The sequence below is a fragment of the Ciconia boyciana genome, chromosome 3 (assembly GCF_034638445.1).
Source record: "Ciconia boyciana chromosome 3, ASM3463844v1, whole genome shotgun sequence".
In the NCBI taxonomy this organism is placed as follows: domain Eukaryota; kingdom Metazoa; phylum Chordata; class Aves; order Ciconiiformes; family Ciconiidae; genus Ciconia; species Ciconia boyciana.
Window position 1 is genome coordinate 1,794,065 of NC_132936.1, and position 14,728 is coordinate 1,808,792.

Here is a 14,728-nt window from a genome sequence, read left to right on the forward strand (position 1 = left end):
CCTGCAACCCCAGCAGAGGCGACTTCGAAAAGGGCAAGGGTAAGGCGGACGCATCAAAGAAAGCATTAAAGAATCTCCTGAAGGAAAAAAAAAAGAGGGGTTTGGGTTTTTTTTTTCTTTTTTTTCCCCATAGTTCCTGCACGGTTCCTGGGCCCGCAGCCCCTCGCATCCCTCGTGTGACCCCGGCTTCGTGTCCCCGGCCAGGATGCCGAGCGTGCTGTGGAGCAGTCTGCCCGTGGTGCTGGGGCTGCTGCTCTGGCACCCCGCCGGTGCCAGCAGCCCCTGCTGGGAGAGCAGCAAATGCCAGGACCTCACCAGCGAGGCCGGCATTTTGGTAAGCCTGGGGATGGGGACTGCCCTCCTGTTGCTTTGGTTTCTGACCCCCGCCCCAGGGACCGGCGCGGTGGGCTGGGGGAGGAGGTGACAGGGATGCCGACACCGTGGGGTGACCCGCATCGATGTGCGGTGATGCTTCGGGCCCCATGACCCGCAGGTGTTGGTGGGCTCGTGCCTCCTGGCGTCACGCCGGGGGATGATGCTAAAATAAGTTTTTGAGCTTGCAGCGTCCCCCCTGCATGGGATAAAAGCAGAAATTTGGGTATCGGCTTTACCCCGCGCCCACGGGTGCTTGCAGAGCATGACCTGCTCTCGTCAGCGATGGGACGGCAGTAACGGCTCACCCTGTGCAGGCACTGAGTTTGCTCCAGGGACCCCACGGTGGGGGCCGTGCCCCCCAGCACCATTTCCAGCCACCCGGGGCTGATTTGGCGCCTGGGGCACGACGCTCCAGGCTCGGCCCTTGAAGCTCCCCACCAAGGGGGTGACACCCACGCGGGGACCCCAGCCGGGCACAAGCGTGAAACCATCTCGTGAAGCATCCCGCTCCGTGCAAGCAGCCCCCTGCAAACCCTCCCCGGGGGTGCCCGGCCGTGCGCTCACCCTTCCCGCACATCTCCCCCCCCACCCCACGCAGGCGTGCGCCGCGGCGTGCAGAGCCGACCTGTCGGCCGAGGCACCCGTCTACCCAGGGAACGGGCACCTCCAGCCCCTCTCCGAGAGCATCCGCAAGTACGTCATGAGCCACTTTCGCTGGAACAAGTTCGGCCGGAGGAACAGCAGCAGCGGCGGCGGGCACAAACGAGAGGAGATGGCGGGGGGCAACCCACCGCCGGCATCGCTGCCCGCCATCCCGCTGTCCCACCACGAGGAAGAGCAGGGAACCGGGCTGGAGCGGGAGGAAGGCAAACGCTCCTACTCCATGGAGCACTTTCGCTGGGGAAAGCCGGTGGGACGCAAGAGGAGACCCATCAAGGTCTACCCCAACGGGGTGGAGGAGGAGTCGGCCGAGAGCTACCCGCTGGAGTTCAGGCGGGAGCTGGCGCTCGGCAGCACTGGGGCACCGCCCGAGGAGGAAGAGGAGGAGGAGGAGGAAGGCCAGGAGGAGGAGAAGAAGGCCGGCAGCTCCTACCGCATGCGCCATTTCCGCTGGCACGCGCCCTTGAAGGACAAGCGCTACGGGGGCTTCATGACCTCGGAGCACAGCCAGACCCCTCTAGTGACTCTCTTCAAAAACGCCATCATCAAAAGCGCCTACAAGAAGGGGCAGTGATGGGGGAGAGCCCGAGGGGCATCCCGCCCCCGCCACCACCCCCCCCCAACCCAGCTTCAGTGTCCCCCTGGCATGTGTTTCACTTAGAGGTCACTCGTTATGTCGTTCTTAATTAGTACTCCGAAGGGGTCCGCTCCCGGGTTTCACTGGGTGGGAACAGGTTAGGGATAAAGATGCCAACCGCTTCGCCCACTGGACACGCACGGGGAGCGGGGATGATGCCCAGTTCGGAGCACGCTGGGTGATTTTCGTATATTTTCACTGAGCTGTACAATACTGTAAATGACGGATTAAAAGAATTCTAAAAAGAAAAAAGAAATAATATATAGAATACATTTTTTTGCAAGCTAACCAGGTGTCGGCAATGTCTCTGGGGGTGCCTGGTGTTTGTAAAGGGGCAGAAAAAATAATTGCGAAGTAAAATCCTGCAGCTGGGGAGGGGGTAAAGAGACATGGCTGGGCAAGTGCTGGGGAGCGTGTTTTGGGGTGAGGGGAGGAAGGGCAATTTCGCACCCCCAGCTCCGGAGCTTCACAGGAGCTGGCCGTGGAGCTCCAGCAAGGCTGGGCTCGCTGCCCCCAGCCCGGAGAGGGCAGCGGGGGGCTGCATTTTGGGAGGCCCCAGCTCCTGCGCACCCCAGCAGAGCGTGTTTCGGTCCCGGAGAGGAGCCCCACGCTGCTGCGCCACGCGATGACAGCGTTTGCTGGCAGCCTGGGGAGACGCAGCGTCCTCTGGGTGCTGCCCCAAGGGGCAAAGGGACCCAGCCAGGCTCCCCCAGCACCCACCTCCCAGGTAAACTCATTAATTCCCCATTAAATTCCCCATTAAAGAGTTGCAGCTGCCCCAGGGGGATGAACCCCCCCACCATCCAGCCCCCAGGAGGGGCTTTTGGGATTGGGATTGCGATGTACGGGGGCTGCGCATCCCCGTTGATTTGGTATAACACGGTGGAAATATTATTCAAGGAAAAGAGGGCTCATATTAGTGCTTTCCCCCTCGCTCCGTCCTTCGCATAGCGAGGAGCAGAGGGGCTGCTGGTGCAGGGCGTGCACCGCGTACATTTTGGCCCCTCAAATAGCGATCGCGGTGAAATATTTCCCATTTTGGCCTCGGCAAGTGGGTTTGTGCACGTTCGCCCGCACCGTGAACAGAAGCCCAGGAGCCTTCCCACCGCAGGGAGGTTCTGCAGGATGGGGGGAAGATGCTGAATTATAAAGGGATGATGAAGATGAAGCCCGGTTTGGGTGGATCCTGGGCACAGAGCTGGGGGAAGGAAGCTTGTCCACAGCCGTGGCCATCCTCCTCCTCACCCTATGCCTTCCCTTCTCCATCCCAGCACCATTTTTCCCGTTTTTCCTCTCCCCGGGCAGAGACAGCGCCCAGCTGCCGTGAACACGCCGAGACAGCAGAGCCCCTAAGGTGACAACATCAACATTTATTTGAAAAGGGCATTAAGACGGTGCATTTGAAAATATCGAGGGCTTCTCAGCCCTTTTTAACAACCCGCTCCCCCCCCCGCCCTCGGCTACACACGCAAACGCCACAGTGCTCCGAAATACAGAGATGGAAACGCACACATGCACCTAAACTGCCGACTTTATAGAAATATACTTTGTCATCTATACGTACACAAGTATCTAAACGAAACGGGATTTACAAACAGGTCACTTACACCGTGTGCGTGTCTGGGAGGGACATTTACAGGTGGAGTTTGGGTCCCAAAATGCGGAGGGGCCGTGGTGAGACATGCTGGGGGCTGCAGCCAGCTGGGAGGGGACAGCCCCAGCCCCGCTGCCAGGTCCCATGGAGCAGAGCGAGGGAAAAGCATTGGGACCGGAGGGACCGAGGGCTGCTCCCGGGAGCAGAGACCAGGGGTATTTTCTGCCCCAAAAGGGATGATGAGCACCCCGAGATGCGCCCCACGGCGTCCCCGTGGCTCCCCTCCTTCAGCACACGCAAACTCGTGCTCATCTTCCCACCTGCGTTGTGGTTTTGAAGAGTTTTGGATGTGTTTTCTCACGGACACACAATTTGGGGCTTCATTGCTTTTCCTACTGCGCTTTGTTAAAAATTTTAGTGCTTTTCATTAGAACAGCCACGGGAGCAAACCCTCCTTCCACGAGCAGCCTGCTTTGCATTCCCACTGCCGACCCCAAAACCTGCCCCAGCCAAAACTTGGGCTTCAGCAGGACCGGGCATAACCCGGGGAGCAAAAAGGGCTTGGGGACAGGGGACAGAGACACAGGGGACCCTGAGGAGAGGCAGCAGCAAGGGGAGAGCCTCGGGCACCGGGCAGGGCTGGCACAGGCAGAGCCACGCTGTGAGCGGGACAGCACGATGATCCAGCCCAGGGACCAAAATAAACCCTTGTTTTTCCTGTCCTCTTAAGCTAGATCATTTCCTAAGCCCAGATTACAGCACAACCACACAAACAAACGGTGACCTCGGGGCAATCGCGAACTGTATCCGCCACAGGAAAAAAAAAAAGGCGGGGGGGAGGATGGTAATGTGTAATTACAGCTTAAAATAACTGCCTGAAGATCTGCAGCCAGAGGTGGCAGAGAAACGGGTCGTGGCTGAAGCGACCCAGCGGGGCACGGGCAGAGCCGGTGCGACTGCCGAGCGGCTGCGTTTACCTGCTGTCCCTCCGCGACGTGCAGAAGCAGCTCCCACGTCTCCGGCTTTAGACCCTTCTGTGGCTCTTCGTGCAGCGAAGGCAGAAGCAGCGCGTCCAGCCGGAGGGGAAGGGGCTGCCCGAGCTCACAGCAGGGACCCCCAGGGACCCCCCAGGCTGCTCGGAGGGTGACGGTGGGGAAGCTGCAGGCAGCGCCCGTCCGACTGCGAGCGCGTCCGAGCTCGCCTTGCGAACAGCCTTAGCACATCGACGCTTGAAAGGCATTCGGGAGCAAGACAGACCCTGCGAATGACTGAATACCCCCGAGCGACCTTTCCTTCCCATCCCTACTGCCTTCACCTCACGGTTTTGGCTTGGTAGGACCCAGGATTTTCTACCACGTGTGTCTAAAGCAAAATTCCCGATAGCCTCATCTCTCCCCACCCCAATTCCAGTTTTATCCTATTAGAAGTGCAATCCACAGCCTGCCAGATGCAGGGTCTGCAGGGTGGACTCTGTAAAACACTGCTTATCGCAGCTATTTCCCGCAGCGCTGGGGTTTCTTTGTGATTATGGCTCAGCTGATTTAAGATTGGACCTTGTCAAAGTGATTCTGCTTAAAGAAAAAAAAAAAATAATTCTTTCTCTGAGACAGAAACCCCAAAACTGTGAAAACCCAAGGCAAAAATATGAAAACAGTGGGTTAATGTGTTAATATTCCCCAGCACGGTGGTTGCTTGTGCCTTGTGTTACTGCTCCAGGCACCCCACTGCATGCCCGGGCGTGCTGCCTGGGGGCTCAGTCGCATCAGCCCCCCGCAAGCAGCCTGCCGGTGACCTGGGCGAGAGGCACGGCTCTTGTGGGTTTTCCCCAAAAAAGTGGGTTTTCCCCAAATAAATCGTGTTTTCAAGGGACCTGGAACCAGCCAGGCTGCTGTGTGCCCCCACACTGGGGTGGGACGATTGCCACCCTCACGCTGCACCGGGCACGCCCTCCGTCTGGGCCATCGGGGCAGCTTGAAGCGCCGCGGGGAGCTGGCCATGTGCCGAGGGGGCTACGGGAAGATGCAGGCTCACAGGCCAGGAGTTGGACGTGGGGACCGCACCCCCTCCAGCAACCTGCCTCGAGCACCGGCTCGGGCAGGCTTTGGTTACGTGGCTGCCCCGGGCTCCAGCACGCCGCACCCCAGAGCCCCTCCTGCCTTTTACAGTCTCTCACCCTCCAGCTTCAGCCCTGCCCCGGCCAGGGGCTCTCAGCGTGGCCGACAGACGATGCGGGGAGGGATTCCCCAGGGAACGGGTTTGCTTTATGCTGGGAAGATGTACGTGCCCAACGTGCTCTGTCCGGAGCCAGAGCATCTCCTCTCCCCTTCCTGAAAAACGAAACCGGAGAGGGAGGTCAGAGCAACTACCCACCTCCCCGCGCTGCTGCGCCCCGAGCCTCCTGCACCACCAACCGCTGCAAAACGTGGCTGCGGAGGCAAAGAGTCACAAAATAAAGTACGGGACACGGGTTTGTGGTGCCAACGAATCTTGGGGTGGCCTCGATGTCCGTGTCCCCGCCCGTCCTGCACAAGGATGCGCTCCCCACAGGGTCAGCAGTCTCTCCCCAAGAGGTCCTTTGGCGCGAGCTGCGCAGCGGTGGCTCTGCCCTACCAGCACGGCTGCCCTCAGTACACGCACAGGTCCGGGAACTTCATCTCGTACACCGGGATGGAGTGGTTTTGGGGCTGGCCGTAGGCGGCTGTGATGGTGCCAGAGGGGCTTGGCGGTGGCCTGAAACGCAAGAGATGGAAGGAGGTGGTTTACAGAGAGGTTTGGTGAGGAAGCAACGCCTGGCGCAGAAAACGCGTATTCCTGCACCGTTACAGGTCTCCCCAGTGTCACCATAGCAGAGGAGAACTGGGGCAAACACACCAGAGGCTGCTCCCAGCAACCCTCGTCCCCTCTGCCATCGCAAAGGTCCCATGCTGGCACCCATGCCCAGCACGTCAGCCCTTGATGGGGGGACACACGTGGCTCCCATTGCCCCACAGCCAGCGCTGGCCGTGCGGTCAGGCACCCCACGCTCCAGCAGCGGGTTTTCGGGTGGCTCAACAAACTGCGCTTGGCTGTCACCCCAACTCACCGTATGGTGATCTCGAAGATCTGGTTGAGCTTGCTCTGCAGCAGCGTCGCCTGTAACACAGACACAGCGGCTGTATTAGTGCAGCTGCATCCTGAGGACCACAGTGGTACAAACGGGAAGAACACCCCGTTGGCCTTCCCTGGTCACCAGAGCAGAGGGAGGGTGACCTGGCAAAATTCAGAGCCGCATCGTCACCGTCCACCTCTTCGCGGCAGAGCGGCCGTGGGGATTTAGAGTGCCACAGCCCCGACTCACCCGGGCACCGCAGTGGGCGGCGATCTCCTCGAATGGGGCTTTCTGAAATTTCTCCACCACTTGCCGCCTCCGCTCTCGCTCCTGCTCCTCCACAGCGACGCTGTCTACTGAAGCAGAGGGGAGATGGCTCTCAGCTGCTCCCCACCTGCAGAGACCACCCCGTGCTGCATCCCCACCTCCCCAGCAGACAGCATGGACATTTGGGCATCACTAGAAAGCCAAGGAGAGGGTCTCCAGCCTCTGGCTTTGGGACCGACACCCCCAGGGCCAGGCAGAGCTATGAAGCTGCCCGGCCACCCTGTAACTTGAGTGCAACGCTGCCGTGGCGAGGTGCCGGGGATCCATCCACCCATGGTGTGCACGCACAGACGCAGGGGTGACAGCACCCATACGTACACACCATGCCAGCCTCCACCTCTCCCTACCGTGGCTGGCTTCCTCGCTTACCTATCGCCTTCTTCAGCGTCTCGTACGTGATCTCTTCCGCTGGTGCTCTCTAAAGGAAAGGGAGAAGCAGATGATGCTCAACACACAGCACAGGACACCATTCTGGGATCACAGCAACCCAGAACCAGTGTCCCAAGCTGTATTCTTGCACCAAAACAGTCTGTCCTTAAAGATCAGGGATATTTTCCTGGCAAACTGCACTTTTAAAATGTTTTTTCAGGCTGGGCTAGCCAGGCCTTACACCTCCCCGAAGGCTCCCGTAGCTAAGAGATACGCATACAGGGAAAATAAAGATTTGCCACCCAAACAGCAGTGGGAGACCCCTCCTGCCGTGCAGCCCCCCTTGCAGACTGGGACCTGTCAGCACCTCGAGGGGAGCATCAGGGGGAGTTGGGGTCTTTCTGACCCCGCTCACTGCCAGGCACCCCAGGGCTGAGTTACGGGCCCCTGCGCTTGCAGCCAGCGGAGCAATTACGCGTGCAGCCAAATGAAGAATTGGAGAGGGTTTCACTGCACGTGTCAGGCTGCTAAAAGCACGCAGTGCTGAAGGGATGACGCAGCCTCTGCAGCTCTGGCATAACACGGTACCTGCTCTCGCTCAGGACTGTTTCTCGACTCCACCTCGACCTGCAGGGAAATGGTCTCGCCAATGCTCTTCCTCTTGGACAAGCGATCTTCATCTGGGGAGGAAGAGAAAGGGCAGAAGCGCTAATCGTAGCCACCCCAGGGGCAGCGGGGTGAGCACAGGCAGCTCCCAGGGAACATGGCCTCACGTCCCATCCCCAGGGTAGCAGTCTATCTGCTCAGCCATTCACCCAAACCAGCAGAACTGAGGACTGAGCCAAGCCCAGCGGGCTTCATGGCTCCTTCCGTCCAGCCAGCCATGCCTGCGGCCACCCCAGGAAGCTTCCGATTCACTGCTTTGTGCCTCAGTTTCCCCAAGGCTACACCTCTAAAGGAGGGCAGAAAAACAACATGCCCACATGTAGCACAAGAACTTCACACCCCATAACTGTGCAGAGTGAGGGACCAGTTTCCTCCCCTCCCAGTTCTCCAGGATGCCCCAAGGTGGTGCGTACCCGTCAGCTGGGGGATGTAGGGTGTGCTGAGCCGATCCGAGTTGTAACCGCTGCCGCCCAGCACCTCACTGATCTTGCTCTGCCAGAAGAAGACCTCCGGGCCCAGGCGGTCAAGGCTCTTGCTCAACCTATGGAGATGGAGAAAAAACAGTGGAGATGGCAGCAACTCTCCTGCTAGGGGAACCGTGTCAGCAGGGTTTCCAGTCCCTTTGGGTCAGAAACAGAAAGCTCTCATGGCTTCACTTAGCTCCAGCACAGCCAGACACATCACGCTATTTCTGCACACACCGGCACAAAGCCAGACTCCCAGAAGGGCTCTCGACCCATCATGAAGGATACAGATGCGCTCAGGAAGGACCACCCTGACCTAGGGAATGTCTCGAGAAAGCAGTGGCATTCACTGGGAGCAGTGCCTCCGTAAGGGACCTCACCACCACACGTGACCCGTGCCAAGCGTGCCAGCAGGAACGGGACAGCCCAGCCAGCCTCGCCCCGGGGATGCTCAGCACACAGCAAGCATGGCACAGCGGAGCAGCGGGATGACAAACCAGATCTACACCCATCCTGCTGTCAGACAAGGGGAGGGAACAGCCTGCAGAGCTGATCCCGGCATTTGCCTGGCTGTGAGTGCAAGCCGTGGTGGCCATCCCCTTCCCTGGCTGCATGGGATCCTCCTCAGATTCTAAACAGGCTGAAAACCACTTGATGTCCTTCCCGCTGTGCCAACCCCCGGTGGGAAAGGAGACAAGCACAGGCAAGTGAAGGGCTGATACACCCATTATCGCCCACCATCTTATGGATGCCAATCCCTCAGCAGCAGGTAGTGGGGAAGAAGGTATTTCCCAGGCTCTTACCTGGGTCTTTCCACAAACACATCTTCAGGGAGCAGATAGGGAGCTTCCTTCTGTCGCATCTGGATGACCTGCAGAAGACAAGCAAGGAGCCAACCTCAAACCCCAGGGGTGACCAGGAGAGCCGATGCCAGAGCCGCCGCAGACAAGGCTTCCGCCCTGTCCCCAGACCCTCCCTCGCACCTCGTGGATGTGCTGGCAGAAGGTGGGCACGGTGGTGAGCTGGCTGATGAGGTTCAGGTAAGCCGCACCGAGGGCGAAGAGCGCGCAGCGGTTGTACGCTGTCAAGTTATCCTCGTTGATCTGGGCAATCTCCTGCAACAGAGACACAGCCCCAGGAGACGAGGATGGACAAGGCCCCAGCATGGTCTCCATCCACCTCGTGGCATCACCTGCCCTCCAAACATCCCAGCTTTTGGAGCTTGGGTTCGCAGCATTTCAGAGGCTGGCAAGGCAACTGAGGTCTCTCCCCAGCATGTTGGGCTGATCCCACTACGGCGGGAGAAGCTCAGAGCAGGTGAGACACTTGAATTCCCTTTCCTCAGAGACCCCGACTCCAAAACAACCCCCTCCTAGAGGCTCCTTCCCATCACATCTCAGCCCACACACCCAGCTCCCCCTCTGCCTACCTGCACTGCCAGCACCAGGCGGATGAGGTCCACCACCACCTCCTCGTTAGCCAGCTCGATGCTGATGAGCATCAGCATGCTGTAGAGAGCCTCGTAGTGAGCCTGCACATTGCTCTCCTCCTTGCATATCAGGTAGATGTGCCGGTAGAGCTGCTGGCCATGCTGTGGGGAGACGGAAGGATGTGGTCACCTCCTGAGCATCCCCTGCGAGCAACGCTGCCATCAATGCAGAGAAAGAAAAGCAGCAGGGCCCAGCCAAGGGGCCTCCATCCATGCAGGAGGGAGCAGAGCTCCCCCAAGCAAACGAAGAAAGCCCCGGGCAGAGGGAGCTGTGACTATTAGGTGGTGTTCCACCATTCGATGCTGGACCCCGACAGGGAAGAGGCACTGGCAGGTCCAAGAGCAGAGCCCAGGGCAGGCAAAAAACACCTGCAGCACCGAGCCCAGGGAAAAGATGCCTCTGTTGCAGAAGCGTTATAGAAATCACGGCTCAGACCACAACAGAGAAATAAAGCCCTGAGACACGTTGCTTGACAGCAAGGCATGGGACAGAGCAGGGCACACGCTGGTGCAAGGGAAACACAACTCTGCCATGGTTTTCAGTTGAGGGGCTGCATTGCTGCTCCCTGGTGTGTGCAAGGTAATAAACTGCTCCTCTCTTAGCCTCAAGTTAGCTCCAGAGGGGTTTGCACCACCCCTGAAAATGTTTTGCGGGGTGTGTGTGAAAATAAATTAAAAAAAAAAATAATCAAGCAACTTCGAAAGCCCATGGATAAATAGTTTTTGGGATACCAGCACATCCTGGGGTACTCGTTCCTTGGGGCAAATAGCAGATTTAGGAGTCTAGAAAGGCCCACGCATGAAGCGCTGATGGAGATTGAATCCCAGTGGCTTTTCCCAGGGACTTCCCCAGGTTTAGAGGCATTATAGGCCTCCCCCATGCTCAGTGTGACCGGGGGAAACAGACGGACAGTCCTTACACCGGTCTGCACGAGGACAGCTTGACTCAGACCCTGCCACTACCTTCTTCATGAAGACAGTATCTTGGCGTGAGCATTTGTCCACTTTCAGCTTCAGGACCGAGATGTCGCTGATGGTGCTGCAAGGAAAGGCCAAGGGGAAGGGAAAACTCAGAGACCGGAGGGAGGAGGTGCGATTCCCGCACGCCTGCGGAGCTGCTGGCCAGGAACGAGCTGTCTGGGAGGAATCGAGGGGGGAAGCTAAAGGTGGCTTTTAAAACCCATCTGAGCAATTCAGATATTCAAGAGTATAGAGCCAAATCACATCAGGATTTCAAGGCAGTGGCACTCAGGAACACAAAGGCAAACTGACAAAGAAGCGTTGCAAGCAAAATGGATCAGCAGGACCACAGCAAAACCCATGGAGATGTTTCCACCTGGGATTACTGTCTCCTTCTTCCAAGGTAACACAGCGTGGACAACATGAGTGCCCAGCAGGCCTATCCACAGGGATGCAATGCAGTCGATGAACCCACTTGAGGAGGTTATTGCTCCTGCGCATCCTCCCGGGACCAGTGTCTAACCACAGTTACTTTCAGCAGTGTGGTCCCACGTACCTCTGGGCACGGCCTCTCAGAGAGGCCCCCCCACCCATCTGGCTGTTAGCAAACTACTGATCTGCAGCATTAAACCACCCCAGAACTGGTACCAGATTTATTATTTAATCCTTCCAACAGCCCCCAATCCTGCAGGCACTCACAGCCTGGCAAATCTCCCTCCCAAGCCTGCTCTGCAGGGTCTGCAGGTCCCAGCCCTGTTGGGGAGCCCCTGGGATATACCTGATGGTGGAGAATTTCTGTCGGTTCCCGTGGCGATCGATGAAGCTGATGAGGATCTCGAGGACAAAGAGACGGATCTCAGCATCCTCCATAAGGGCTGCGGAGAGCAGCCTGTCCAGGAAGGCGCTGGGAAGTGCCGTGAGCATGTTACTACACTGGAAGCCCACAGAGACCTGCGAGCATCAAAGAAAAAGGGAGGCAACATGACAGTGTCACTTGAGGGGGGTTAAAACAGACCAAGAAAGAGGGGATGCAAGCAGAGAAGACTAAGTACAGCTTAAGCTCTTCCTAAACCAGCCTGGGGGAGAGGGTTCCCGAGCTCAGCTCCCCCATGCCAGCAGCTGGGGACCCCACACGTCTCATGGGTGGACACTCCTGCGGGGATGGTGACACGGTCATACCTGGAGGAGGGACTTCAGAAGCATTATCTGTGTCAGCCGGTTCCGGTTCTCCCTGTCACGGAGAGAAGAAACAAATGGTAAAATCCAAGTGAAAACAAAACAACCCTCCTTCCATACCCAAAGGATGGAAAAGCCTCAGAAAGGGCAGGCCCAGTTTCCCAAGAGTCACCACCGCAAACAGCCATGCTGTAAAGGCCTCCAGCAAATGAGCTCCAGATTTAACAGCCAGCAAAAAGCCTGCTAAGGGAATGATGAATATCAAAGTATGATATTCCTGCCATAGGCACCAGAAACAAGGCAGCACACGCATCTCCAGGCAGGCGCAAGCTGAGCTCAGGATGATGAACTACCCTCTGGACATGCCCATCCCACAGCAGCTCTCGAGGGATGCCAGGCACCGGCTCTGAACAGGCTCCTCACTTTTAAGCAGGTGAAAATTGGCAAGACGAAGCCCAAGCCCTCCTGTCCATGAAGGTCTCCCTGCTCCTCGCTCACGTCTCGCTTCTTGCAAAGCCACCATGAACCACGCTTCCACTTCAGCAACATGGGGGGTTTTTTTAATGCAAAAAAGAGGAAATATCCCTACTGTCTGAACTCAGTCTTTCCTAGCCCTGTACTGGAAGGGGACACGGAGCTCCCAAGGGATTTCCAGGCTGTCCCGTCACCCACGACATGCTGCCTACCTCTGCCCAGGGACCGAGCCACACCGCAAACGGCAGCATCCCCATAAGCCAAACTGCAGGCTGCAGCTCCTCTGCAAGCTCCCAGCTCACCTACACACCCAGAGCAAGCACCGTCCTTCACACAGCATCAGATGAGACTTAAAACCTCTCCTGGAGGAAGCTCACGAGCTGATAAAGGAGCAGTGACAAACAGCCTGGCACAGCCAGCCTAGCACTGAGAAGTGACTGCCATCCTGGGGCTATGAGCCCGATTCTGCTCCTGCAGCAAGAAAAGCTGCCCTGGCCAAACGGCACCCAGCGGGTCTCCCACCCTGTGAATCGGGATCAAACGCAGGCATCAGGAATTACCCCCGTGTGAGCGAGGAGCAGAGCGTGTCTCCTATCAGCCGGCAAAGTCTCTCTCCCATCAGAGACAAGTGGGAAGAGCCCGACCGTACTTTGAAGATAAATATAGCATGAAAATCTGTTTGCTCCTTACCTACATGTTTCAGCGCTGATACCCTCGCTCCAAATAGCTCTCTCATGGTCTGTTCCCACACTTCTTAAGCAATTATGTTGTTTGGGTGTTTTCCCTTCCTTCTCTTCCTCCACCACTGGGTATAAATACCACCTCCCGCTCAGTGTTAATAAAAGCTCAGAGGCAGCTCAGAGGGGCCACGCGCCAGCGGTGGGAGGCAGCGACGAGCAGCCAGTCCCACGAAGCCATACGTGAGCTTCTCAAAAGCCACCAGCAGCCCTCACTCACCAGCGGCCACCTCGCTGCCCTGAGAGTCACTCCCCTGAATATTATTTTTAATTCCTGGCTAGTTTTGGATGACCCCCCCAGGACCGAGCTCCTGACAGCTGAATTTCTCAGCAAGGACCCCAAAGAAATGCAGAGTTCAACCGCAGCACCACTGCCTGTAAACACCTTTCCTCCTCGATGCTCCGGTGTTTCAAGGGGTCCTTGTCACCACATTTGCAGCAGACAGGAAAGCATTTTAAACAAGGTTCTCACATTGCGCAGCTTCCCTTGGTCTTCGGTGGAAGCCCTCGATGCTCAGCCTTTCCGATAATGCGCCCACGTCCCACTCTGTCCCCAACGGCCACCTCAAGGTAGGAATGGTTTCAGGAGCTCCCCAGCACTTTCAGCCCCACATTCAAAGCCTTACACCACCGCACCCGGGACAGCGGCAGGGAGAGCAGGGCAGGGGGGAGCAAGAGGAGGGAGGAAGGCACCCGTTCTCACCCGGCTTTGCCAGCCTCGATGGACTGCTGCAAGGATGGTAGCGGCACCTTGTTCATGATGAAGACCATCACCTCAGACTGCTGGTAGGTGGGCAACGTGCTGGCGAAGGACCCTGCGGGGACAAGAGCGAGCTGGCAGCGTGCGAGGCGCAGCCCACCGCCCCCAGAAGCGCCCAGTGCCGTGGGGTCTGCCCGCCTGCCCCACTCCAAGCCGGCTGCCGGACCCTCATAGCCAGGCTGGGATAGGACAACGCCTGCCTGGATCGGGTACCCGCAGGCAGCTTTACCTTCGGGGTGCTTCAAGACCCATCAAAACACCTCCCAGGTGGGGCGAGGCCGAGAGATGCCAACCCCTGCCTCTACCCCTTCCTTTTTTGGGGCTGGTGCATCCCCATCCTCAGCGGCTGCAGCAGGCTAACGCCTGCCCTCTTTCCCTCCTCTCCTTCCCTTCCTCAGGGTCTCCTACCCAGGGAGGAACACGGACTCTGCCTGCGCACAGCAGCTCTGCCGGGGACGGCTGGGGTTGCAATGCCACCTGCCGATAACCCGCTGCCACACTTGCAGCATGCCGCAACAGATAAATCTCATTTCCCATCACCGCTTTTAGGAGGAGAGTGACTTTGTTTCAGCCCAGATAATCCTGCAGATGCACAAGGCAGAAACCTGCTGCGCAGGGGGTCACCCACCAGCACAACCTGCGCCAGGCACCGCAGGATGTCCCACCTATGGTTTTAATGACGGCCTCCTGGAACATCCTCTCCTCATGTTCCTTGATGATCTTGGTGCTGACGCCAGCGGCGCAGTCGTAGCTCCCCGTCAGTGCGTAGTCAATGCTGAGCCGCAGCTGCCGTAGCAGGGTGTTAAACACCTCCAGTACCGTGGGGCCTGGGGTGGCGAGAGGGGAGAGACGGTGGAGCATCGCCGGAGGAGAGCGGCAGTTTTCCCCACAGAGATGGAGGCTGTAGTTTCTCCCAGGACAGTGTGGTTTATACCTCCCACCACCCCATAAA

General features: G+C 58.1%; 2 protein-coding genes across 6 annotated transcripts in view; one reads left to right on the forward strand and one right to left on the reverse strand.

The window, feature by feature from the left end:
• The first annotated feature begins 205 nt into the window (after nt 1-205).
• Nucleotides 206-1,609, forward strand: POMC (proopiomelanocortin). The gene is made up of 2 exons (XM_072857702.1): nt 206-334; nt 974-1,609. Exons 1-2 carry the CDS (start codon nt 206-208, stop codon nt 1,607-1,609), a joined length of 765 nt encoding a protein of 254 aa, XP_072713803.1.
• Nucleotides 1,610-3,022: 1,413 nt separating this feature from the next.
• EFR3B (EFR3 homolog B) overlaps nt 3,023-14,728 on the reverse strand; it is a 49,201-nt gene continuing 37,495 nt past the window's right edge. For 4 of the 5 annotated variants that reach the window (XM_072858194.1, XM_072858196.1, XM_072858195.1 and 1 more), the window contains 14 exons: nt 14,442-14,603; nt 13,720-13,831; nt 11,809-11,860; nt 11,408-11,580; nt 10,633-10,708; nt 9,610-9,771; nt 9,164-9,295; nt 8,984-9,051; nt 8,130-8,257; nt 7,639-7,730; nt 7,051-7,099; nt 6,604-6,710; nt 6,349-6,398; nt 3,023-5,996 (listed from right to left, as the gene is read on the reverse strand). In XM_072858194.1, the coding sequence (XP_072714295.1) occupies nt 5,891-5,996; nt 6,349-6,398; nt 6,604-6,710; nt 7,051-7,099; nt 7,639-7,730; nt 8,130-8,257; nt 8,984-9,051; nt 9,164-9,295; nt 9,610-9,771; nt 10,633-10,708; nt 11,408-11,580; nt 11,809-11,860; nt 13,720-13,831; nt 14,442-14,603 (1,469 nt within the window). In that variant the 3' untranslated portion in view covers nt 3,023-5,890. The remainder of the gene's footprint in view (nt 5,997-6,348; nt 6,399-6,603; nt 6,711-7,050; nt 7,100-7,638; nt 7,731-8,129; nt 8,258-8,983; nt 9,052-9,163; nt 9,296-9,609; nt 9,772-10,632; nt 10,709-11,407; nt 11,581-11,808; nt 11,861-13,719; nt 13,832-14,441; nt 14,604-14,728) is intronic. The other variant, XM_072858193.1, reaches the window with a different exon arrangement.

What these genes read in the sequence shown, in the direction of transcription:
- POMC (XM_072857702.1), top strand. Translation starts at nt 206, where the DNA reads ATGCCGAGCGTGCTGTGGAGCAGTCTGCCCGTGGTGCTGGGGCTGCTG. An exon ending in CCAGCGAGGCCGGCATTTTG is followed by an intron (nt 335 to 973) that starts GTAAGCCTGGGG and finishes CACCCCACGCAG; the next exon opens with GCGTGCGCCGCGGCGTGCAG.